The sequence below is a fragment of the Lissotriton vulgaris genome, chromosome 5, assembly GCF_964263255.1.
Source record: "Lissotriton vulgaris chromosome 5, aLisVul1.2, whole genome shotgun sequence".
In the NCBI taxonomy this organism is placed as follows: domain Eukaryota; kingdom Metazoa; phylum Chordata; class Amphibia; order Caudata; family Salamandridae; genus Lissotriton; species Lissotriton vulgaris.
The window spans coordinates 95687079-95709638 of NC_141693.1; the positions used below are offsets into that span (position 1 = coordinate 95687079).

Sequence of the window (22560 nt, forward strand, 5' to 3'; positions counted from 1 at the left end):
CAATTGGTGTATCCATCAGAATCATTGTCATTCCAGTTGTGGTCAAGCAGGCAGGTTGGGAACCATGGAAGACTTAGCTTTTGATTCCAGCCTCTAAATTTTGCCAAAATCGTGTGCTCTTGAACAATCATATTTTAAACTTATTCCTTACCTCCCATTTTTCTGAGATTAGGAATATTTACAATCCATTTAAAATCTACTAGTATGTTGGTGTTTATAAAAAGAAAAAAATGTGTGGATATTCTCTGTAGAAGAGGGGCAGTTCCCACTTTCACTATCTACACTGCAACGAAATATAGTAGTAAACAACCTTTCGAACAGCTGTATCGCTTACAATCTGGGGTCTCCAGCTTTACCGGACTGTTAGATCTTGGGTAAATCATACTCTTCCCTGTGGCTGTGTCTCTGGATCTGTCAATGTGGGAGCTATTTGAAAAAGGCTAAATCAAAGAAATGAACACCAAGGGCATATTTCCAGGGCAGGCGTCCAGATTATTTAGGGTTATTTAATTGCAGGTGTCACTATTCCTCAGTGGCACCCCTAAACACAGCGGGTCCCTGCAGCGGCATTGTGCAGGAGCTCATCTCTCCAAGACACACACCAGCATCACTTTCACAGCTCATACAGGGATGAATTAGTGAGGATGCACTCTGTTCCAAGCCACTTGAGGTGAAGAGCAGCTCGAATACTCCTTAGAAGTGTTTATCTTGTCCTGTGAGCACCAGGAAGTGGGACATTTACAATTCCTAACCAGTTGGCTCGGAGTAAAGAGACAGTCAACTCACATGTGGGACAAATATGTGGCTGGCCACCCAGTGTATGGCCTTCGGCAGACCTAGGAAAGTTTCACCAATAGTTGTCGCGTGTAGGGAGCAGCCAGAGCATGCCTGTCGCATTTGTGGGGTGCAGCCAGAGCGGTTTGCCCCATACCGCGTGGTTTGCGGCGCCCCACACTGCCAATGATAAATGTATTTAGATACACAAAAGGGGGGCCTAGCAGTGTTCTACGATCTATTCCTGAAGAGGCAATTAACGCCAGCCATTACAAGATGGCACCATATACTGGCGCATCCTCGTGTTCATAGGCATTGCTTTCCTTGTGGAGAATGTACCAAAGAAGGGCAGACAAAGCACCCATGAAGTTAGGGACCAGGACCCCTCAACAGATTCTGACAAGTCCGGTTATACCCTCTATATCCAATACCATGAACGTTTGTCAACAGAAGAGTCACACAGTCCATCACAGGTATTTCTAGAGGGATTTGGAGTCCTCCACTGGAGTCTTTAGGCTACTGAGAGCCCTTAAGAGTTCTTTGAAAGTGTCTTATGCTGCCAGAACTCAGACTGAATAAAACATTTCTTGGCCGACCAGATTTTTTTCAGTCCCCAAAACTACTTATGTGTAGATGCCCAATTCTAGGGCATTGAATGTATTAACACTACGCAGTAAATTAATTTTCACTTCCTATTCTGCAAATGAGGTCATCGAAGTAAAGCATGTAAGAGACCTTGTTTCTGCATTTTTTTATTACCTGAAGTGTCTGCACAAGAATTGTGTCATCTGTTGTACCCTCAGGGGAACCGAGATACTCCAGTTACTATAATGCAAAGTATCCAGATCACCTAACAAGGATTTTCCCAATCCACTTGGGAGTGACTGGAGCGAAAGGTTCATGTGATCCAGGTAAGAGTAGATAGTTGAGGCAATGAATGAGTCGCGATGCCTTCTCCGTTATTACAGAGATAGGTGACTTTGCATCTGGTGGACAATAGTCCAATAGAAAAGAAAATAATTGATTATTAAAAATGTACAAGAACGTTAGTGCTCTCTCCAGGTTCGATTAAGGGATGCGAATTTACTGCTATCCGGGACTAATTGTATTTTAACTGGAGTGCAATCTTACGTAATCCACAATTAAGGAATTTACTAAAATTTCACTTTTTTGGTAATTACAGTTAGAAGAACATTTCACATAGGTATATCAGTGCTCAGTGTTGGAAGTTTGAATGTCAAAGACACAGTATCTTTGAACTTAAACATTCACAACAGCACAACTTTTAACAACAACTAAGACCACATTAACTTGCAAATGTAGTATATAAACCAGGAGCTGCAGCAGCTTCCAGACACCGAGAATCAAACATTATCGAACACCAATACCAAGCCAGATTTCAAATATTTGACACAGAAGAGGCCATAATGGGAACTGCCCTCTCATACAAACATTTGCCAGTAAAATTGTGAAATCCCTATATGATGCCCATTCTGTACAAGTTGCTTTTTTTCCTTTTTTTAGAGACTGGATAATGCCTAACTATTGCATGACAAAACATATCCCGGGCCCTTCACTGGATGGCATTTGCCATACCTTCTGGATATCCGACATCTTTCCCCATATTTGTTCCACTTTTTAATCTTACTCTCCATTTGGACGTTATTGGACAATCATTAAAACTGTTGACTGAATTATAACTACCTCAGGTATATTATATTTAGAATTCTTCAGGTCTCTTTGGATCCGAGGGTGTTTGTGTGTTGGTTTGGGTCTTTCCAACATCTCACCCTGGGCTGCATGTTGGTCCACCACAATTCTATTCTGGAACTCAAGATATGGCATATAAGGTTGATCTTGTTTTATTCCATGCATGTCTCTGCCCCGGCATATCTTGCCACTGCATATTGTGCTCCTCCACACCCCCGTGGTTGGTAGTGTGGCGCCTTACCCCAACTATGATACCCTTAGCTGTATTATTGTTTCATAATAGGTTACCCAGGCGCTCTGTTTTGCCCTGCATCCATTTTCTACTGCGCCCTGAAGAAGGTATGACCTACATGTTGGTTGGGCACCGAAACGAGCATTGGTGCTGGAGTCCTCTGGTCATCATATCTCCTTCTACACTATTTAGTTGAAGCCTTTCGTGAGGCTTCTAGGATATTGTATGAATAATGTTCACTTATTTTCACCCTATGAAGGAACAAAGTTAAAGGGTGAATGCTTGTTCATACATACTATATAGTAAACTGTGCTCGATTGTATTTACTATATTGTGAAAAATGCTATGGGGGAGACCGATGTGTTCCAATGCAGTGGAGCGTGTGTGATTTTGGTATATGAATGAGTTTGAATTGGGCTGTGAGTAAGAGTTGGTCCTGAAAAATGAGTGCTGCGCCTGGGGTTTCTTAGACTGTATATTGTACGTAACAGATTTATCAACTGTATATTATTCATATTTTTTGTATCTTGAGGAATGTTGTAATAAATTTGATATATTTGTTCTAATATTTATTTTTTTGGTTTTGAGCAAACTGTACTTCTCCGTTGGGGGAAAGCGACACTGCTGTTTTTTGGCTTCATCCATGATGTATAGCTTTTTTACTTAAATACATTTCAGGCAGTGGGTTTCTCCTATTGGATTGTTCTGTCATTTCCCCTGCTCTCCTGCCTAGGCATCCTCTCAGGGGCTCCCTTCTGTGTGATTTTTCTAGAACATCAACACCAACCCAGATTTCAAACATTGACACAGAAGAGGCTGCAACAGGAACTTCCCTCTCATACGAATATTTGCTAGTCAAATTGTGATGCCCATTCTGTACAAGGTGCTTTTTTTTCCCCTTTTTTTTTTTTTAAGAGAGTGGCTAATGCCCAACTATTACATGACGAAACATATGGGAGATTGACATGGCCATACTTGAAATAGGGTGACCTACTCCTCTCTTGGCCCCTGGATGCCAATTTGAAACTATCTGCCACCAGTCATTGGCTTCTTCTGTGACATTGGCTTGACTCAATAACAGCAAGAAGGAGGTGCTTAACACCATCGATGCTAGTGTTATTTTCCTCCTGTGCTGGTTTATTGAGTTTTCCATTGTTCATGACGAGCTCAGCTCGTCATGAGTGTATGGAGGTGTACATCATGACGAGCTGAGCTCGTCATGAGCGTCCAAGGAGTTATGGTCAAAGGTGGCTGCAATCAGTCCCTGCTCCGATGTGGCAGATCTTCAAGTTATGGCACCTGCTGACCAGGCTGCGGAGCTCATTTACCTGAATGTATTCCTCTCAAAAGCCTCAGTGAAGGGGCTGGTAATTCTTGAGCTACTTATTCAATGCGGGGGGCTTTCAGGGAAGGTGAGATGTGAGAGGAAGCTTCCCTCTCATCCATTGGCAAAGTGTGTCCTCAAGGGCAGGCTTTAAATATGGGCACTGAATTGTTCATATATGCCATTCAGTCCCTCACATCACAGTAGGAAATTTCTGACTTTTCCACTTTGCCCCTGGCATGAGCAGGAAGAGTGAACATCTTTGGCAAGAGGCATCAGAGTCCGCGTTGATTCTAGGTGAAGCCGGGGAAGGGCAGGTGCGGAGTAATGGGTGGTCCAGCTCTTGCAACGCTAGATGCCCCCGTATAAGGCTGGTAGCCAAAAACCCGATTTGCAGGTCTAGACCTTCGAGCTCCTGAAAAATAACTAAGGGAAAACGGTGTCATGTAAGCAGTCTGGTAACTGGAACTATTTCAATTCCTGCCTGCACGCTTCAGCAAAAAAAAAAAAACAACTTTGAAGGCAAGGAATGCAGGGGATGCAATCATGGGGAGCGGCTGAGTAATGATGTGTGTGTGTATGTGTGTGTGTGTGTGTGTGTTGAGATGGTGGAGCAGTGTGTGGAGGTTTCATTCTCTAGTTGGTCTTCTGTTGTGTAAAACGGGCACTTTGCCATAATTGCCACATGGTGAAGTTACTACCACTTTGACAAGGAAGTAAGAGAAACATTTTAAATAAGGTATGTATACAATATTTATGTACAGCTCAAGTTCTGCACTTAGTTTCCGATAGCAATATGGCGTGGATAGGTGTTTTTCAGTGTAGTGATGGTTGTTCACAACTAGAGGCTGGCCTCACTGAGATTATGTATCAAGACCTTCAGCTCATGAGTTTGTAGACTAGTCTTAATAAGGAGAGTGCCAGTCCCAGTTGGTGAGTATTTCTTTCTCCAATTGTTCTTGCTCTCATTCTGTGTGATTGCATCCTTCTCGCGTGAAATCTGGTTCAAGGTTACCACCACCAAAATTCTCAAGGGTGCATAGGTAGGATACATTGTCTTGTCACTTGTGAGCAAACCTTGTGAATATATGGAGATGGGTTTCAGTCTTTCTGTGCTTGTGACATATGAGCTTCAGGGGCCGTATTACAGAAAGAGTCCTGGGGTGCAGCAGGCATGTGCGCCCACTTTGTGCACCCCTGTAGCCCTTTGGTATTACAAGTGGCCGCGGACACTTGTGCGACCCCTTCTGTAATACTGATAGTGCTGGTGCACATGTAGCTGCAGCACTACTGTGAGAGTGCATTCCCACAATATGTGAATCCCTTTGCCTCTGTGCCTGCACCTTATCACAGATGCGGGGCACAGAGTCAAACCTGCGCTTAGGACTCACACTGAAAGTATGCGCTTGAGGGCTAAACAGGATCCCTCTGACCCCTCTACTCCCCCAACATCGCCATGCAGGCAGGTGCTGTCACTCACTGCACCCGCCTGCAAGAGGATCACCCATCCTTCTTCAAAGTGCAGGTGGATTTCTACCTGCACTGTGAAACATGAAGAATCTTTGACGCAGCCACTCCGTATATCGCCTGAATGCACCGGCCCCAGAGCAGTGCGAGGTCGAGACTGCCCTTAGAGCAGCACATCTATCATAACAGAGTGCATTTTCCCCATATGCTTCTGACGCCCCAGTTTAAAGGTGCGTCGCGGCGCAAACTGGGAAAGTCCGTCCCATTAGTAACACGGACCCAGATTTTTTTCCACTTACCTCTAGGTGAACACCATTGACCAAAGTGGTACTTTGTTTGCATTTTTGGCACACATTAGGATGAGTGACTAGACATATTCTGAGATACCGAGATAACATTAGAAGCCTCTCATAAAAGTCTACACGCATTAAGATGACACCAGACAAGAATTTGACAGTTCACAGTAGATAAATGGACTCTTGAAGGTCATCCCATCCGCAGTACTAGAACTTCCATAAATCAAGACTGCAGCCTTATGGTCTTTATCTAGGGATGGCTCCAAATAACAGCATAACCATGAGAACGCGATTTATCAGTATATGGAAGTGATACAGCAGGTAAGATGCCTTTTTCCAAAAAGTGCTGGGAATCTGTGTACTTTTCCCAGCCATCAGGATTGTCCTTTCCTACCCCACAGAGACATTTCTGCAATAATTCTCTACGGTTTTGAGCTGCAGCGGGTGATATGATGGCAGTATTATTTTGTGTTGTATTAGAATGGTTGGCAGTTGTGTGTGGTGAGTTATGGTGTGGCGTTCACCAGTGCAGCGGAATGGGAGACCTGGGGGATGGGGAGTCATACGATATATGTGGGCGTTAACGTGGAGTGTTTGGAAATGGTGGGAGAAGGTGTTGCATGGTATTACGTGGTGAGGCGTAGTTCAGTGTGGGGTGGTGGGATGGCACTGGTTTGTGGGAGGTTCATGGATAATATAATTGCTTGTCTGGAGATTTTGGACTATTGAGATTTTTCTCAACATACACGTCTACATTAGCTTGGGAGGTGGGGTTAAATCAGAAAAGTACATTTTCGGGTATCAATCGGTCTAGACGTCAAAGTTCTATGAAACTCTATAAATTGGAAACTACATCTTTTGACATCATGTGTGCACTTGTTGTACAAGTGAATGTTACCTGTGCCACGGCAACCTGGGTTTGCTGCTGCTGCTGTAGTAGCTGGTGCTGGATCAGCTTCAGGCGGTGTCGAGAAGCCAGCGGGGTCAACGAAGAGCAGGAGCTGGGGCTGCCTGCCGGCTGGAGTTGTTGGGATACAATCGTATACAGAGAGTCGTGGTCCAGATCCTAGGAAGCAAAAACCCTGGAGTTAGTCCAAGCCACACAATGGACTGAAGATCAATGTATAGCAACCATTGTGTAACAATACAAACAGTGTGCACATACATAACTGCTTAATGCATGAACAGAGGACTGCAATGGCAATCTGGATAGAGTCAAGACACCAGACGTCTGGTGGGGTTTTTATATTACCAGTCTCTGTAAGGAAATAAAGTTGCACCACAAGTTGGCTAATAATTCACTGCAATTAGATCTCCCATTCCCACGATGTAGCCTTTTTCTTATCGCTGGGTTTATTTTGAGATCCTATCAATGGAGAGACTGAGTTCTTAGCAGGGTTCCAAAAGGGGTGACATTTTAAGACATTGAAAAAAGAGCGGTAATAGCCCGACAGTGCCAGGCCCAAAGGTGCTTCACCCTCACACCCTTGTATATGTCTTCTGTGTACTGTTTCAGGGATGTATCAACACAAATCAATGTTCTAGAAAACAAATGTGACACTGCAAAGCAACTATTACTAGGTACATACAAATGTATGACAGCACAACCTGTGCAATTGAAAAGAGGTTCAAACAACGCAAGTGCCGTTACAATGCATTTCCACTACAACGCAAACTTCTACAACGCATATCCCTTTAAAACGCATGCCTTTACAACGAATTTCGTTGTAATAGCATGATTGGTAAAGGCATATGCCTGATCGAGGTTTCATTTGAAAATATAAGATAGATAGATAGATAGATAGATAGATAGATAGATAGATAGATAGATAGATAGATAGATAGAAATAGGTTTATAAAACATAGCAGTGGAATGTATAAAGCCGAACAGTAAACTTTGATCACTTGTAGTTAATGATGCAAACTAATTAGAGTAACATTTGAAAGTAATGTCGCGAGCATATTGCCTTTAAAGTAAGCATTCATACGTTTCCATGGTTGGGCGCAGGCGCAATAACGGAAGCTTAGCTTGAAGGGGGTGGATGCACTACAATAATATTTTCAAGTGCAGTAATTTACTGCCCTCATGTGGACTTTACAAAAAGCAGAGTCCGTATTTCCAGACCTGCCAATAGTCCATGGCCTAAGCAGAGGCAGGTGTGAGTGCAGTTTACCACTATTTTACGAGATAATTTCCATAAAGGTGGAGGGGGTTGGGGGGGGGGGACACAGAAAGCGACGAGGGCCCGTTCAAGGATGTGGGTCAGTGAGGGCGGTGTTCATGCCAGCTGCGGCTTTTCCGCGAAGGCTGAGGAGCGTTGCTTCACTGCTTTAAAGCAGCGAAAGAAAGTAAACAAAACGGTATTAACTCGAGATTATCATTTTATGTTTTCCTGCTGCAGCAGGTTTGCGGGTGGGGCGGAGCTGCTCAGATGACAGAGAAGCAGGGGGAGGAGTGGTTTGCCCACTCCAAGTGCGCATGAATGTTTAGCCGGCACTCTTGATTCGGACAAACATTCATGCACCCTTTGAATGTTCTCCACCCAGGCTGCATTACAGTCTGCGTGGAGATCATGTCCAGCTTCCATTCCCTTACAGAGCGCCGTACACCGGCGCTCAGACCAATCACATGGCTCAGGGGAGCCTGAGTGCATCAAATTCCGGCCCCAGGGGAGAGATGGAGGAGAGATGCAGCTATCAGTTAAATGTGTTTTATTCTTTTTTAAACCCCTCCGCCCCCCCCCCCCCCCCCCCCCCAACCCAGTGCCGGCCACCAATGGTTTACACACTCACGAGGGCTCCAGAGATTCTGGTTTTCATGTAAGTGCCTTCAGACAGATCCGGTATAGACACAGCACAAGTGATGAGCCCCTTTTGCGCACGTCTATAGTATCCACATCTGTGCATGTGATGTACGTATACATTCTAGAAGGCCGTGTTAGACCCCCATCATTTGATGCCAAATGCTGCCTGCTCATTCAAACACCCCCCTCTCCCCCCCCCCCCCTTTTAAATCTACAGAAGGGAGACCAGCAAGTAACTTCTATGAAACAATATGCAGGCGTTATGAAGACAAAAGTTAGAACGCTGTACTGCTAAACTGCTTAATTAGGCAATTCAGTTATCCGGCCAGGCAGTGTTGAAGTTTATTTCACATGTAAAGGCCACAGCTGAAAAGGCCACCTAGAAGTGGCAGACCTATTAGTCTGCAAAGTAAGGGCTGTCCTACGAAAAACGCAAAAGGAGCAGTGCTTTAGGACCTGTGCATAAAAGAACATTATCAATACTATTGGCGTGCTAAGAAGAAACGAGTCAATGACGATTCGCATGAAGAAAGGACATGAACGTCGTAAAATCAGAGGAGCTCTTTAATCTACGTCATGTGAACACGTATCATATAAAGTTGTGCCAGATAGAGGAACTGAGAGAGCGCAATTTGAATATATAGTATATAGTAACCATATCTAGACGTATATGTTATAAACGTAGGAATGAAACGCATATCGTAATATAAAGTTGGCGATTATAGCATAAAGGCCAATGAATGTGATAACATGGTATAGGAAATGTAAATGTATTCACACGTTAAAATGCATTAGATTTAGAAGACCCGTATACATGATGGAAATATATAGAAATGTGTAGAAATGCTTAGGAAATATCGAACGTGCACAGTAGAATTCGTGTACGTGTGTAACTTTAAACATGTGTAACTTTAAACGGAGAAACGTGGATAAATGTATAAGAGAACTCACATAAAGATGTAACCAAGGAAAATGCATAAGTTATATTCTATGCAGTCGTATTCTATGTATTTCATATATTTGATGTAGAATGTATTTAAGTATAACTAGGGCTTTTGCTGAAGTTCGAATATATAAATGTATGCCAAAGGTTATACTGTATAGAGGGTTTCTGTAGGAATGCTGGAAGAGTTTAGGTCATTTGTGTTTGTAACCTAACTGGTCAAGAGTTCGAAGGAACATAGTCACATGAATGTAATTTAGAGAGCTTGTGAAGGTCGTAAATAGTTTGATGTGGACGTGAGAGCCGAGAAGTCTAGCACTTGTTAGATTTAAGGTGACAATGCCGGACGGAGCTTATTGCTCGAACGTGAGGAGAGACACTTTGAATGTAGACTATGTTTTGACAAGACCATTCACAGGACCTAGCAGGGTCAAGTTAAGAGACAGAGTTAAGGCCTTGTCTAAATTCATATGTTACATGATCTGAAAGGATCGATAAATGTCGACGATGAAATGATGAAGATGACATCCAAAGGAGAAGGGTCAACTTAACGGACGACGCGAGGAGTGGACCAATGGAAGAAGCAGGAAGTTGACATCATCGGGGAAAGTCTGTGGTGGGCGTCAAGGGGCGTTCCACCCACACTGTGATTGTGTATTTTAGGGACAGCACCCCGGGGAGGAGGTAGCAATTAGCAATTGGGAGATTAGGAACAGCGGGACGAATTGCTCAGAGCAAGGGCGAAGGGTAGATGCCTTGAGCAGATGCGCTGAGACATCAGAAGCGCAAGGGAGCAGTAGGCCGAGGACCCTTAGAGAGCGGATGGGTAGGCAGATAGGGTACTGCTTCTGAAACTTAAAGATTTCCTTTAGAGGCTAAAGAGAGTTTGAACTTCTTTGGAAGTCAAACTGCTGACACCTTTTTAGGGAAGAAACTTGCGAAGTAGGATTGTCACATAGCATAGAGTAGGGACAGATTAACTTGATGATATTTTTTATCTTACTGCAGATGACGCAGAAGGAACCACTTCACACCGAAGCTTAAGCGGCTGATATTGTAATTGATTTTGTATTTTGTATACTTTGAGATTTTATCCTGAGTGGATTGTATCGCATTCAAATTCAACCTTATATAAACTCTTAAAAACTTTATCGGTTGTAAGTGGTTCTTCAGAGTGGCGTCAGTTAATGGGGTTTGTCTAACCTATGTGGGGTTGTCTTTTCCTCAATGACAGATACAAGCGGTCCAAACCAGATGAATGGGATTCTTTATTAAATTTATCATAATCATAAATTGATATCAAAATCTCATTCCCCGCAGTTGGTAGCAGAATTTGATGGTTATCTTCTTGAGGAAGACGACCTAGGCCAGGTTAGTTTACCCCAAGGTCCCTAGTCATCGTCGACCAGAAGAAGAATTGCAGCCGAAGACGGTGCTGACGGTGCGTCGAGAGAAAAGCAGCAGAGTCGGTCGAGAGTGAGTATAAGGGTCATGCGTTGCAAGATTGCGGTGTTTTATGTTGTTCCTGTGTTGTAATGTCAAGCGGAGTTGAATGCCTGTAGTGTGATTGAGGGAAAGTTGTGAGCGCGCGCAACTGGATGAAATCTTATGTCCAGAGGACTTAAGTGGTTCGGGTGTATCGAACACCCAGAGTAATTTGTCTACCATTGAAAGGGGGTCATGAGGTACCATTGATTTCCCGACAGACCGATGATAGGGGGAGCGTATGTGTGAGTGAATGAGTAGCGGACGCTGGTCGTACGTTTACTGTGTGTAAGTAACCTATCAGTTAAGGCAAGTGTCCGACCGTAAGAGGAAAGACGCTGTGCCAGTTGAGGTAGCAATTACAGTTAGACTGTGGCCGTACAGTCAGAGAAAAGTGATCGCTTGGACGGAAGTAGTCATTTTTCAGTGTATGAATGAAAACGCATATGAGATCGTGAGACGAGTCGAGAAACGAGAGAAGCTGCTAAAGAAGAGACAAGTGACGTCAGCGTAGAGCCGCGCTGAGATTGGTCGGTTAGTGTAGAACTGTGCTGAGATAGGCTGATTAGCGAGAGTCGTACAGGGATTGGTGGTTGTTATCAAGACGCAAATAAGTAAGAAATATCGTACGTTATCAAAATGAAGTGCTTTAAGGGTTTAGGAAAAATCTTTAAAAAGAAAAGGAGAAATTTATATGCCGGAGAAGAAGCTCCACCAGAAGGCACACCTGCATATCATATGGCAGTAAATGTAGGCCTACACTCGATATTATGGATTTCCGAGTGGCACAGGCTAACTGAAGGGCAAAAAGAACTAGCGTTTCCAAGATTTGGAACGTTTAAATTAGAAGTGTTGAACCAACTGAAGGCGACGATGCTTTCAATGAGACCTCTACCGAGGCCAACACAATTCGAAGCTCTTGGTGTGTGGTTTAGAACAGCACACGAAAGGGGCGTAAAGAGGCGCCAAGAAAGAGTGAGAAGATCGGTAAAAGCAGTGCAGGATGCTAAATGGGACGAGGAAGCTAAGAAATGGAGGGTACAAAAGATAGAAGCGGACAAACTGTTCACCATGATAGAGGCTACGGGAGAAAGGAAACCTCTAGAACAAGAGGATGAGGAAAGCGAGTCGGAGGAGGATCTGATAGAGAGGCTGTTAACAGATAAACCACCTCCATATAGCGGTGAACTTGCAAGTCCCATATTACCGCAAGTAGACGGAACTAGGTGGGGGGAATATAGGTCGATCCCAGTAACAGAGTGGGACGCTACTAAGACTGTAGAGATACCCCAAACTAGTCCGGAACAGAGAGTAGTGGGAAGATTTGTGGTTCAGAAGGTGCCGGAGACGCAATGCGCTAGGTCATACCAAATGCCGGACGCTTTGCAAGTCCCGGTCACCATAGGCCCTATTGTGTCAATCTACAACCCGGAAGGGGTCCAGCAGGAGGAACAGGCACGCTGGGATAATGAAAGAGCAGAAGAGGACAATAGGAATGCCACAATGAATTCCCACAGGCAGATACGAGCACCAATAAGTCGGAGTACCCCATTCAATTCTGCAACAGGTCCCAGAGTAGAACAGGGAGGTCGAAGAGGGCTGATGGATTTGAGGGGTCCCAAACCAAAAACCCATAAGGAATTAAGGGAATACCTGAGAGAATGGGACGCGGCCGAAGAGGCTCGGAATAAAAGTTTAGAAACGGGATCCGAGTGGAGAGAGCAGGATAACAGGATTCTCTCTCATTGTGGAGCTGGCGAAAGCAGCCCCGAGTGGGAGGGAGGAAGCCAAGAGAGCAGAAGAGATACTTATCCTACTGATAACAGCAATAGGCTAATGTGCGAAGACAGGAGTGCAGGGTGTGGCGAAGTGCCTCGCGTCACCTTCAGTGAAGGGGAACGTAGGACACAGGAGTACCAGAATACCTTTAGGTGCACACACCATGCCCCAGGTGAGAATGCAAGACATTGGAGTCACGGAAATATGGAGAGTCGCGAAGCGTCTCGACATACATCCGGGGACAGTGGAAGGAGTCATGGGAATTTAGGGAGTCGCGAAACATCTCGCCATGTATCCGGTGATCACGAAAGAGATCACGGGAACACGGAAGACCGGCGAGGGCCTTTCATTTTGTTAAGTGACACCAGACAACAAGCAAGTTATAATGGGTTAGAACCGAACGGTGGATCCTATCTCACATCTGGAGAAACCGAGCCGAAAAATCGGAACGTAGGGTTGGGGGAAGGAGCATTATTCCACCATACCCCACGTGGAGATGGAAAGGCTTGGGATCTAGAAGGGTGGGAACGAAGAGATGGAAGGAAGACTCCTCATAACTCACCTGTGCTCAGGCGTAGGGCGCATAGTGGAGGTGAGAGGGATATGAGAGAGGAACATAGAACTGAAATGCTGAAAGCTGAAATAAAAGCAAAACGGCTTGACGTGATGAGTTTGAAGGCAGATCTGGATGAATTGATTGATGGTACAGTGCCACTAGAGAGATTAAACTCGTATACACCAGATGAGATACTGTTTCTATCCAAAGATATTACTCGAAGAGCGAGGTCAGTTCATGAGAACTTATCTAATTTAGCAAACAGGTACATGGTAGACCTGTCACGAACTAAGGCTTTACAGAGTAACCACAGGCTAACTTGCACAGATCAGGATTTGGATGATCGCAGAACGATCGCGCTGAAAGTACATATAAGGGAATTGATCGTAAGTATCAGAATATGGAGAGATCTAGATAGATGGGAGGAAAGATGGTCCAGAAAGGGCTCCGTTAGACGGAGTGTACTTGAGGGCTCCCAGGACACAGGTTTGATGCGAATGGAAGCCTTCCCTTTGCGAGAAATCGCGAATGGAAGTTACGTTCATGTGCCTTGGAGTAGGGGGGATTTGGCGGCATTCACCAATTCCTTCCCAAAGCTTAGGGATAATCCTGTCGAGTGGTATAAGCAGGTAGAGAGATTCGTGAAGATCTCGAAGGTACTGTGGATCGATTTGAACACACTGTTCGATATCGTAGTACCCGGAGACTTGTGGACGGCGTGCAAGCTTAGTGTTGAATGGCCCACTTCTGAGCCATCAAGAGATACCCGGACGAATGGTCCATCTGATAGAGTCATGGAAAAGTACGAGAGAGTAATAACATGGCTAAAAGAGAAAGTGCCGGTGCAAGACATAGACTGGGTAAAGATAGATCGAACTACTCAGGAGCCGAAAGAGACAGTGCATGAGTTTTACGAAAGATTGCTGAAAGCATTCAAGCAATACAGCGGGTTAGATGTGATGGATCCCAAGGACATAGGACAGTTCGTTTCAAAGTTTGTCTTAGGATTAAGACCGGAAATATGCCTAATGATCCAACAGCACCTGATCTGTTGGCAGAACAAACCTTTAGACGAGATTCTGAGGTATGCAAGGTACTGTAGTGACGAGATAGACTCGAAGGCAAAGAAGCTTAAGGAAAAGTTAATGTTAGTGCAAATGCAAGCTGCTGGAAAGGATAAACCGCGGCAGCAGGGAACAGGAACGCAGACAAAGAAACAGAATAATCAGAGCAGAGACGAGGAAGAAAGACCGAGACCGAGAATGGATATCGCGACACTGAAAAAGACGACGAGATGCCATCAGTGTAATGAGGTGGGACACTGGCGACGCGAGTGTCCTTACAATGTTGAGTCAGGGGAATTAGAGCAGGAGGAGGAAGAGGTTCAGAACAACGTGGTCAAAGGAGCCACAGTCCCGAAGGGCAAGTTTGTCAAAGGGGGGACTCAGACTCCTCGAGCCCCGTTTCCTCAACCACCTCGCATCTCAAACGGAGGGAAAACCTACAGACAGATGCCATTGTTTGTAGGAGGAGAGGAATGTTACTACGTTGATCCTCTTACAGGGCAGCGGGCGAGTAGGGAGGAAGACTGTACTCTAGGAGCCGCCTTGGAAGTAGATCAGAGAGGACCATACGTAGAAGCGGAGATAGCGGGATGTCCTACGACCTTTTTGGTGGATACAGGGGCCACTCGATCCACGTTAAGATCTGCAGTAGTCCCGGGTCTGCCAATATCAGGAGAAACGGTTCAGGTGGTGGGAGTCGCGAACAAAAGGATGACAAATCCCTTGACCGAACCAGTGTCGGTAAGGATAGGGAATTACAGTGACGAACATCAGTTTGTGATTTGCGATTCTAGTCCTGTGTGCTTATTAGGGAGAGATTTGCTGTGCAAACTGAATTGCACGATACATTGCACACCAGAAGGAGTAGAAGTGCAGACCAATGATGAGGACGCTGATTTTAAAGTTGTAAACTCAAGGGAATGTGTGGAACTTTATCCTACCTTAACAGTGGAGGAGCTTCCGCAAGACTTGAGAGAGAAAGTCTCAGCTGAGGTATGGGATTTTACTGGGGAAGAAATAGGATTGATCAAAGGAGTGGAACCGGTAAAAATCTTGGTTAGACCCCATGCTGAGTATCCAAGAACACCACAGTATAAGCTAACGCCAGAGACGATTGCAGGGATTAAGCCTGTGATCGAATCCATGATTAAGCAGGGAATACTGAAGGAGATCGTGGGAAGTCCATGTAACTCCCCGATCATGGGTTTGCAGAAACCTAGTGGAAAATACAGAATAGTGCAGGATCTTCGAAAGATTAATAACATTGTTGTCTCATGTTGTCCAGTGGTACCGAATCCATCCGTCATATTGTTTCAGATACCGTTCCAAGCCGAATGGTTTACCGTGATAGATTTGTGCCAGGCTTTCTTTTCGATACCGTTAGACGAAGAGAGCCAATATCTTTTCGCTTTCAAGCTGGAAGATCGCGTCTTAACATGGTGTCGGATCCCTCAGGGGTATACAGAAAGCCCGTCGATCTTTAACCAGTTATTGAAACGAAATCTCGAGAGTCTAGTACTGCCCAAGAATTCAGTTCTGGTCCAGTACATAGACGACCTCCTGGTTGCGTCAGAAACTGAGGAAGCTTGCAAAGAAGACACCATCACCTTGTTAAATCACTTGGCTGAGAACGGACACAAGGTGTCTCCAAGTAAGTTGCAATATTGTAAGACTGAGGTGCAATACTTGGGCCATAGGATTGAAAAGGGAAAGCGGAAGGTGTCTCCAGACAGAATAGAGGCGATTATGAAAATGAATGCGCCTACGACACAAAGAGAGGTCAGGATGTTTCTAGGCATGGTTGGTTATTGTCGACAGTGGATAGCAAACTTCTCACTGAAGGCAAAACCGCTATTACAACTGACGCACAAAGGAGTAAGTGATCCGGTACCATGGGACAAGGATTGTTTGATGGCGTTTTTGCAGCTGAGGGAGGACTTATGTCGCGCCCCGGCTTTAGGAATGCCAGATTATAAGAAACCTTTTTTGCTTTACTGCTGCGAGAGAGAGGGATGCGCTTTAGCGGTATTAGCACAGGTCCATGGAGATGCGCGCAGGCCAGTGGCGTACTTTTCGGCTACATTAGATCCAGTAGCCGCAGCGTTGCCCGGATGTCTCAAATCCGTAGCTGCAACGGGTGTCAGCATTGAAAGATCTGAAAGCGTAGTTATGGGTCATCCGTTAGAGGTGTATGTACCACATTCTGTAGAACTGTTAATGACAAGGACGAAGACTCAGCATCTGACGAATAGCAGGCTCACACGCTACGAGCAGGTCATACTGGCTGCCGAGAATGTGACCCTAAAGAGATGCTCTGTCTTGAATCCTGCAACATTGATGCCACTTCCGAATGAAGTGGACGACGACAATTGTACAGAACATGACTGCCTCGATGTGACTGAACTATGTACCAAACCGAGACCTGATATCGTAGATGAGCCATTGACAGACCCAGACGAAATTTTCTTCGTCGATGGTTCATGCGTAAGAAACGATGTCGGTCAGCTGAGAGCAGCTTATGCAGTATGCACGATCACCAGAGTTATAGAAGCCGCTTGCCTGGAAGGAGTACACTCCGCACAGGTAGCTGAAATTGTGGCTTTGACTCGTGCTTGCTTAGCAGGCGATAGACTTCGAGTCACCATATACACCGATAGCCAGTATGGATTCGGCGTAGTTCATGATTACGGGCAGTTGTGGTCTCAAAGAGGTTACATGACCTCCTCGGGTTCTCCTATTAGGAATGGAGAATTCGTGAAACTTCTGTTAGAAGCTTTGCAAAAACCTTTGGCCATAGCTGTGGTCAAATGTGTAGCACATACCAAAAATACGGATTTTGTATCACTAGGAAATAAATATGCAGATGAGGTAGCGCGTTACTGCGCAGAGCAGGGATATTCTCACACTGATGCAAAAGTGGGGGGAATCCAGGAAATGACTGAATTGACCATGTTGTTAGACACTGTAGATACGTGGGATGAATTGAGAGCAGTACAGGAAAACGCACCAGATGATGAGAAAAAGGGCTGGGAAACAGCAGGGTGCGAAAAAAGTGAGATGAATTTCTGGGTGTCTGCCGACGGAAGGGCAGTATTACCAAATGAACTCATTAGTCCAATGGCAAGGAAATTGCATGGATCAGCTCACATAGGAAGAGATGCTATGGTGAGAGTATTCAGACAAACATGGTTTAACCCTAAATTTAGAGTAGCGGCAGAAGCAGTGTGTCAGCGATGTACGATCTGTCAGCAACTAAATGTGGGTAAGAGAACACCAGTTACTTTGAGTCACATAGGAAGGTCTGGGGGGCCTTTCAATAGGATGCAGATTGACTTCATAGAAATGCCTCCATGCAACAGACTTAGATACGTGCTAGTGATTGTTTGCATCTTTTCTAGATGGGTTGAGGCTTACCCTACACGTAGGTGCGATACACTTACAGTAGCAAAATTGTTACTTAGAGAGTTGATACCGAGGTTTGGGGTGCCATCCTCTTTGGAATCGGACAGAGGAACTCATTTCAATAGCGAAGTGGTGAAGATGCTGTGTTCAGCTTTAAATATTGATCAGAAGTTACACTGCAGCTATCGACCAGAAGCTTCAGGGATCGTAGAACAAATTAACAGTACTATCAAGTCCAGACTGGCAAAAGTTTGTTCATCGACATCCCTGAGTTGGCCAGACGCACTTCCAGTAGTTCTCATGAGTATACGTAGCACACCTGATAGAAGAACAGGCCTCTCTCCACATGAAGTGCTAATGGGGAGAGCTATGAGATTGCCATCGGTTCCGACTGCAGCGCTAGTGAACATCACAGACGATTTGATCTTGGACTACTGCAAGGGACTATCTGATGCCGTTAATTCTGTGTCCCTCCAGGTCCAGGCTGCAGAGGTTCCATCAGTACAAGACTTGTGCCATGACCTGAGTCCAGGAGACTGGGTCCTGGTGAAGAAACATGTCAGGAAGAACTGCTTAGACGTGCGTTGGCGAGGGCCGTTTCAAGTCATACTTGTAACGAATACCGCAGTGAAGTGTGGAGGGCTGCCAAACTGGATACATGCCTCACACACCCGAAGAGTGCCAACACCTCCAGAAGACACAGCTCCTCTCTCGGATGAGAATCCGGCGGGAAGCGGAGAAGCCATAGAGGGGGAAAGCCAAGCTGTGGAGGTGATCGAAGAAACTGAAACTGTGTTGGAACAGGGCGACGAAGGTCAGGACACGAGTGGGACCGAAGTTGCCTCAGGAGAAGAAAGTAATTGGGAATCCGACACAGATATCGAACAAATTGAGAGTGACCAAGAGACAGTTCCTAGAACAAGGAGCGGAAAGACAAAGAGTAACGAAGTCAGTTGGCCGGAGAGAAGGAAAAGGCCAAGTTCGGAAAGGAAAAAGGAAAGAACTCTTGCCCCGATCGCTGAGGAATCGGATCAGGAGGAAGAGACGACAGACTCCGGAACTGAGAGTCCACGAAGATCAAGAAGGGTACGTGTGCCCTGCAGAAGGTACGCCACCCCAGAGTGGACTTATCTAGCAGATGTATTGGGGACAGAAATCTGGGAGAGTGAAGAGTGTGAAAGTAACCACTCTCGATCCAGTTGTGACAGTGGAAATATGGATGTTGGCGCCTGGGCTCGAGACTGAGGGGTTACTGACTTTCACACTTCCCAGACCCCCACGTTTGAGTAAAATTCAAGATTTAGTGCTAAAAAGACTACAATTTCCAACAGTTGGTCAGCAAATGACAGAGGAAGAAGAAAAAGTAATTCGTTTTGAACTGTTAATTATTGTTGTGAAAGCTGCAGGTCCGAAAATAATTGTTGATGCATAAAAGACTTTTGTACTTATGTTATAAAGAAGAAGATAACCTAGCGCCGAGTGGAAAGAAGAATAAAATTAGGGATTACATTTAGAGGACGGAGAAGGGCTAGGGTTGTCTGCTGCTAAGAAAAGAAAAAGACATTGTTGTAAAAGATACCTGTTGATAAAAAGCACTTTAAAAGACTGTGAAAGCAAACAAGCAACCAAAGACTGGAAAGAGAACTTTCGCTGGAGAACGAGGTACGCTGTTTTGATAACATGGAGAATGGCAACCCAAACAGAAGAGCTAGATGTATAGTAGGTGCACTTATAGCAATAGTGATATTTCTCATAATCATAGTAGTAACGATATCTTACATGACAGGACATGAAAACGATAAAAGAATAGCAAATGTAAAAATTGTAACGACTTTGAAACCTGCTCTTGTGGGAAAGAAGGAGGAGAGCACTGTTACACGTGAAAAGGCGTTACTTGCAGATGAAGCTCGTAGATTACATATAGACGAGTCACAGGGAAACTTTAGGTCGAATGCATATGCCAAATTATTGTATGAATATATCGATGCCATGGAGGCCAAAGATTGCTACGTTTGTATGCAATTGCCGGCTTCTGTAGACGAAGGCATTAGATATCACCATCTCCCATTGACTTATGGGATCACATGTAGTATACTGCTTAGTATATTCTACGGTAGAGAAGGGTTTGAGTACTACTTTTCAAATTATGATTCGGTACTGCCTGAAGTTCCGAATTATAAGCAAATGAATAAGTGGGACTACTACAAAAAGGAAGATAGACTGGCTAAATTCTTTCTTCCTTGGGATACATTAGATACATCATATGCACGTAGAAATAATCTGACTTGCAAAGTATCGGAAGTAGAGAAAAGGTTTATAGCACAAGTAGATGATCGATGCAGACGGCAGAAGATTCTAAAAATGTCAGGGCAATGGAAAATAGACTGGACAGAAGAAGAGAAGGCACATAAAAAGAAAGGTAGCAATGGTCCAATAGCATTGGATAAAACGCAGAAAGGAAAGTTATGTTTAACTCGAAGCAAAACGTATTATGAGAGTGAATTTGTAGGTGAAGTTAGTTGTGAGCACTCTTTTAGACTGGAGTACTACACGAAGGATTTTATGAAAGGGATGCAAGCTATTCCGAATGTATATTTTGTATGTGGGAGAAATGCCTATGTAAAACTTCCAGACAATTGGTATGGTTCGTGTTACTTGGCAATTGTCTTCCCCAAAATATATCATGCAAAGGATTTGGCGATAATAGAAGGAAAGGCTTCGAGGAGAACGAAAAGGGAAGTAGGAGATGCAGAAGTAGTAGGAGATGTATTTGGAGCGATGTTTCCATTGTTAGGTTTGATTCTTAACGATGTTAAGATTAGAAGGTTAGCGACAGTCGTGGATAGATTGTCTGCCAGCACTGCAAGATCATTAATGTTAGTAGAGGGTGAGATGCAGTCGATTAGAGCAATGGTTTTACAGAACAGACTTGCTTTAGATGTAATATTAGCAAAAGAAGGCGGAGTTTGTAAAGCTTTGAAAGTTCAGGAATGTTGTACTTATATTCCTGATAATTCAAAACCTCTTGAAAAAGTCATACAGAACATTACACAGATTCATCAAGAAATTGAAGATTTATCAAAAGTAAATGTTTGGGAAAAAGTAGGAAATGGAGTGGGAAAGGTTGGAAGTTGGTTTGCTAATCTAGGCAAAAGTATAGTTTGGTACATTTTAAAGCCTGTATTAATAGTAGTAATTTGTATAATTACATTATTAGGATTAGTAAAATTGTATAAGTGGTATAGGTCGAACCAGTTACAAAGATCGATGAGAGACCAAGAAAGGAGACTAGCTGTTCTACAAGATCAACAGTATAAAAGTTTGAGAACACTTGAATCGATAAAAAGAGGAACTGATGTAACTAGTTCGGTATAAGAGATATTCAAATTGCTTTTAGTGATGACTCCTAAAAGTCATCAAAGGGGGAACTGAGAGAGCGCAATTTGAATATATAGTATATAGTAACCATATCTAGACGTATATGTTATAAACGTAGGAATGAAACGCATATCGTAATATAAAGTTGGCGATTATAGCATAAAGGCCAATGAATGTGATAACATGGTATAGGAAATGTAAATGTATTCACACGTTAAAATGCATTAGATTTAGAAGACCCGTATACATGATGGAAATATATAGAAATGTGTAGAAATGCTTAGGAAATATCGAACGTGCACAGTAGAATTCGTGTACGTGTGTAACTTTAAACATGTGTAACTTTAAACGGAGAAACGTGGATAAATGTATAAGAGAACTCACATAAAGATGTAACCAAGGAAAATGCATAAGTTATATTCTATGCAGTCGTATTCTATGTATTTCATATATTTGATGTAGAATGTATTTAAGTATAACTAGGGCTTTTGCTGAAGTTCGAATATATAAATGTATGCCAAAGGTTATACTGTATAGAGGGTTTCTGTAGGAATGCTGGAAGAGTTTAGGTCATTTGTGTTTGTAACCTAACTGGTCAAGAGTTCGAAGGAACATAGTCACATGAATGTAATTTAGAGAGCTTGTGAAGGTCGTAAATAGTTTGATGTGGACGTGAGAGCCGAGAAGTCTAGCACTTGTTAAATTTAAGGTGACAATGCCGGACGGAGCTTATTGCTCGAACGTGAGGAGAGACACTTTGAATGTAGACTATGTTTTGACAAGACCATTCACAGGACCTAGCAGGGTCAAGTTAAGAGACATAGAGTTAAGGCCTTGTCTAAATTCATATGTTACATGATCTGAAAGGATCGATAAATGTCGACGATGAAATGATGAAGATGACATCCAAAGGAGAAGGGTCAACTTAACGGACGACGCGAGGAGTGGACCAATGGAAGAAGCAGGAAGTTGACATCATCGGGGAAAGTCTGTGGTGGGCGTCAAGGGGCGTTCCACCCACACTGTGATTGTGTATTTTAGGGACAGCACCCCGGGGAGGAGGTAGCAATTAGCAATTGGGAGATTAGGAACAGCGGGACGAATTGCTCAGAGCAAGGGCGAAGGGTAGATGCCTTGAGCAGATGCGCTGAGACATCAGAAGCGCAAGGGAGCAGTAGGCCGAGGACCCTTAGAGAGCGGATGGGTAGGCAGATAGGGTACTGCTTCTGAAACTTAAAGATTTCCTTTAGAGGCTAAAGAGAGTTTGAACTTCTTTGGAAGTCAAACTGCTGACACCTTTTTAGGGAAGAAACTTGCGAAGTAGGATTGTCACATAGCATAGAGTA

The 22560-nt window shown here is 44.1% G+C and overlaps 1 protein-coding gene across 1 annotated transcript in view; it reads right to left on the reverse strand.

Moving 5' to 3' along the window:
• The window catches only part of LOC147710286 (carboxyl-terminal PDZ ligand of neuronal nitric oxide synthase protein-like), a 270013-nt gene that overhangs the window by 38680 nt on the left and 208773 nt on the right, over positions 1–22560 (reverse strand). Inside the window, exon 8 of the mRNA XM_086920962.1 lies at positions 6702–6869. Coding sequence (XP_086777088.1) covers positions 6702–6869 — 168 coding nt within the window. The remainder of the gene's footprint in view (positions 1–6701; positions 6870–22560) is intronic.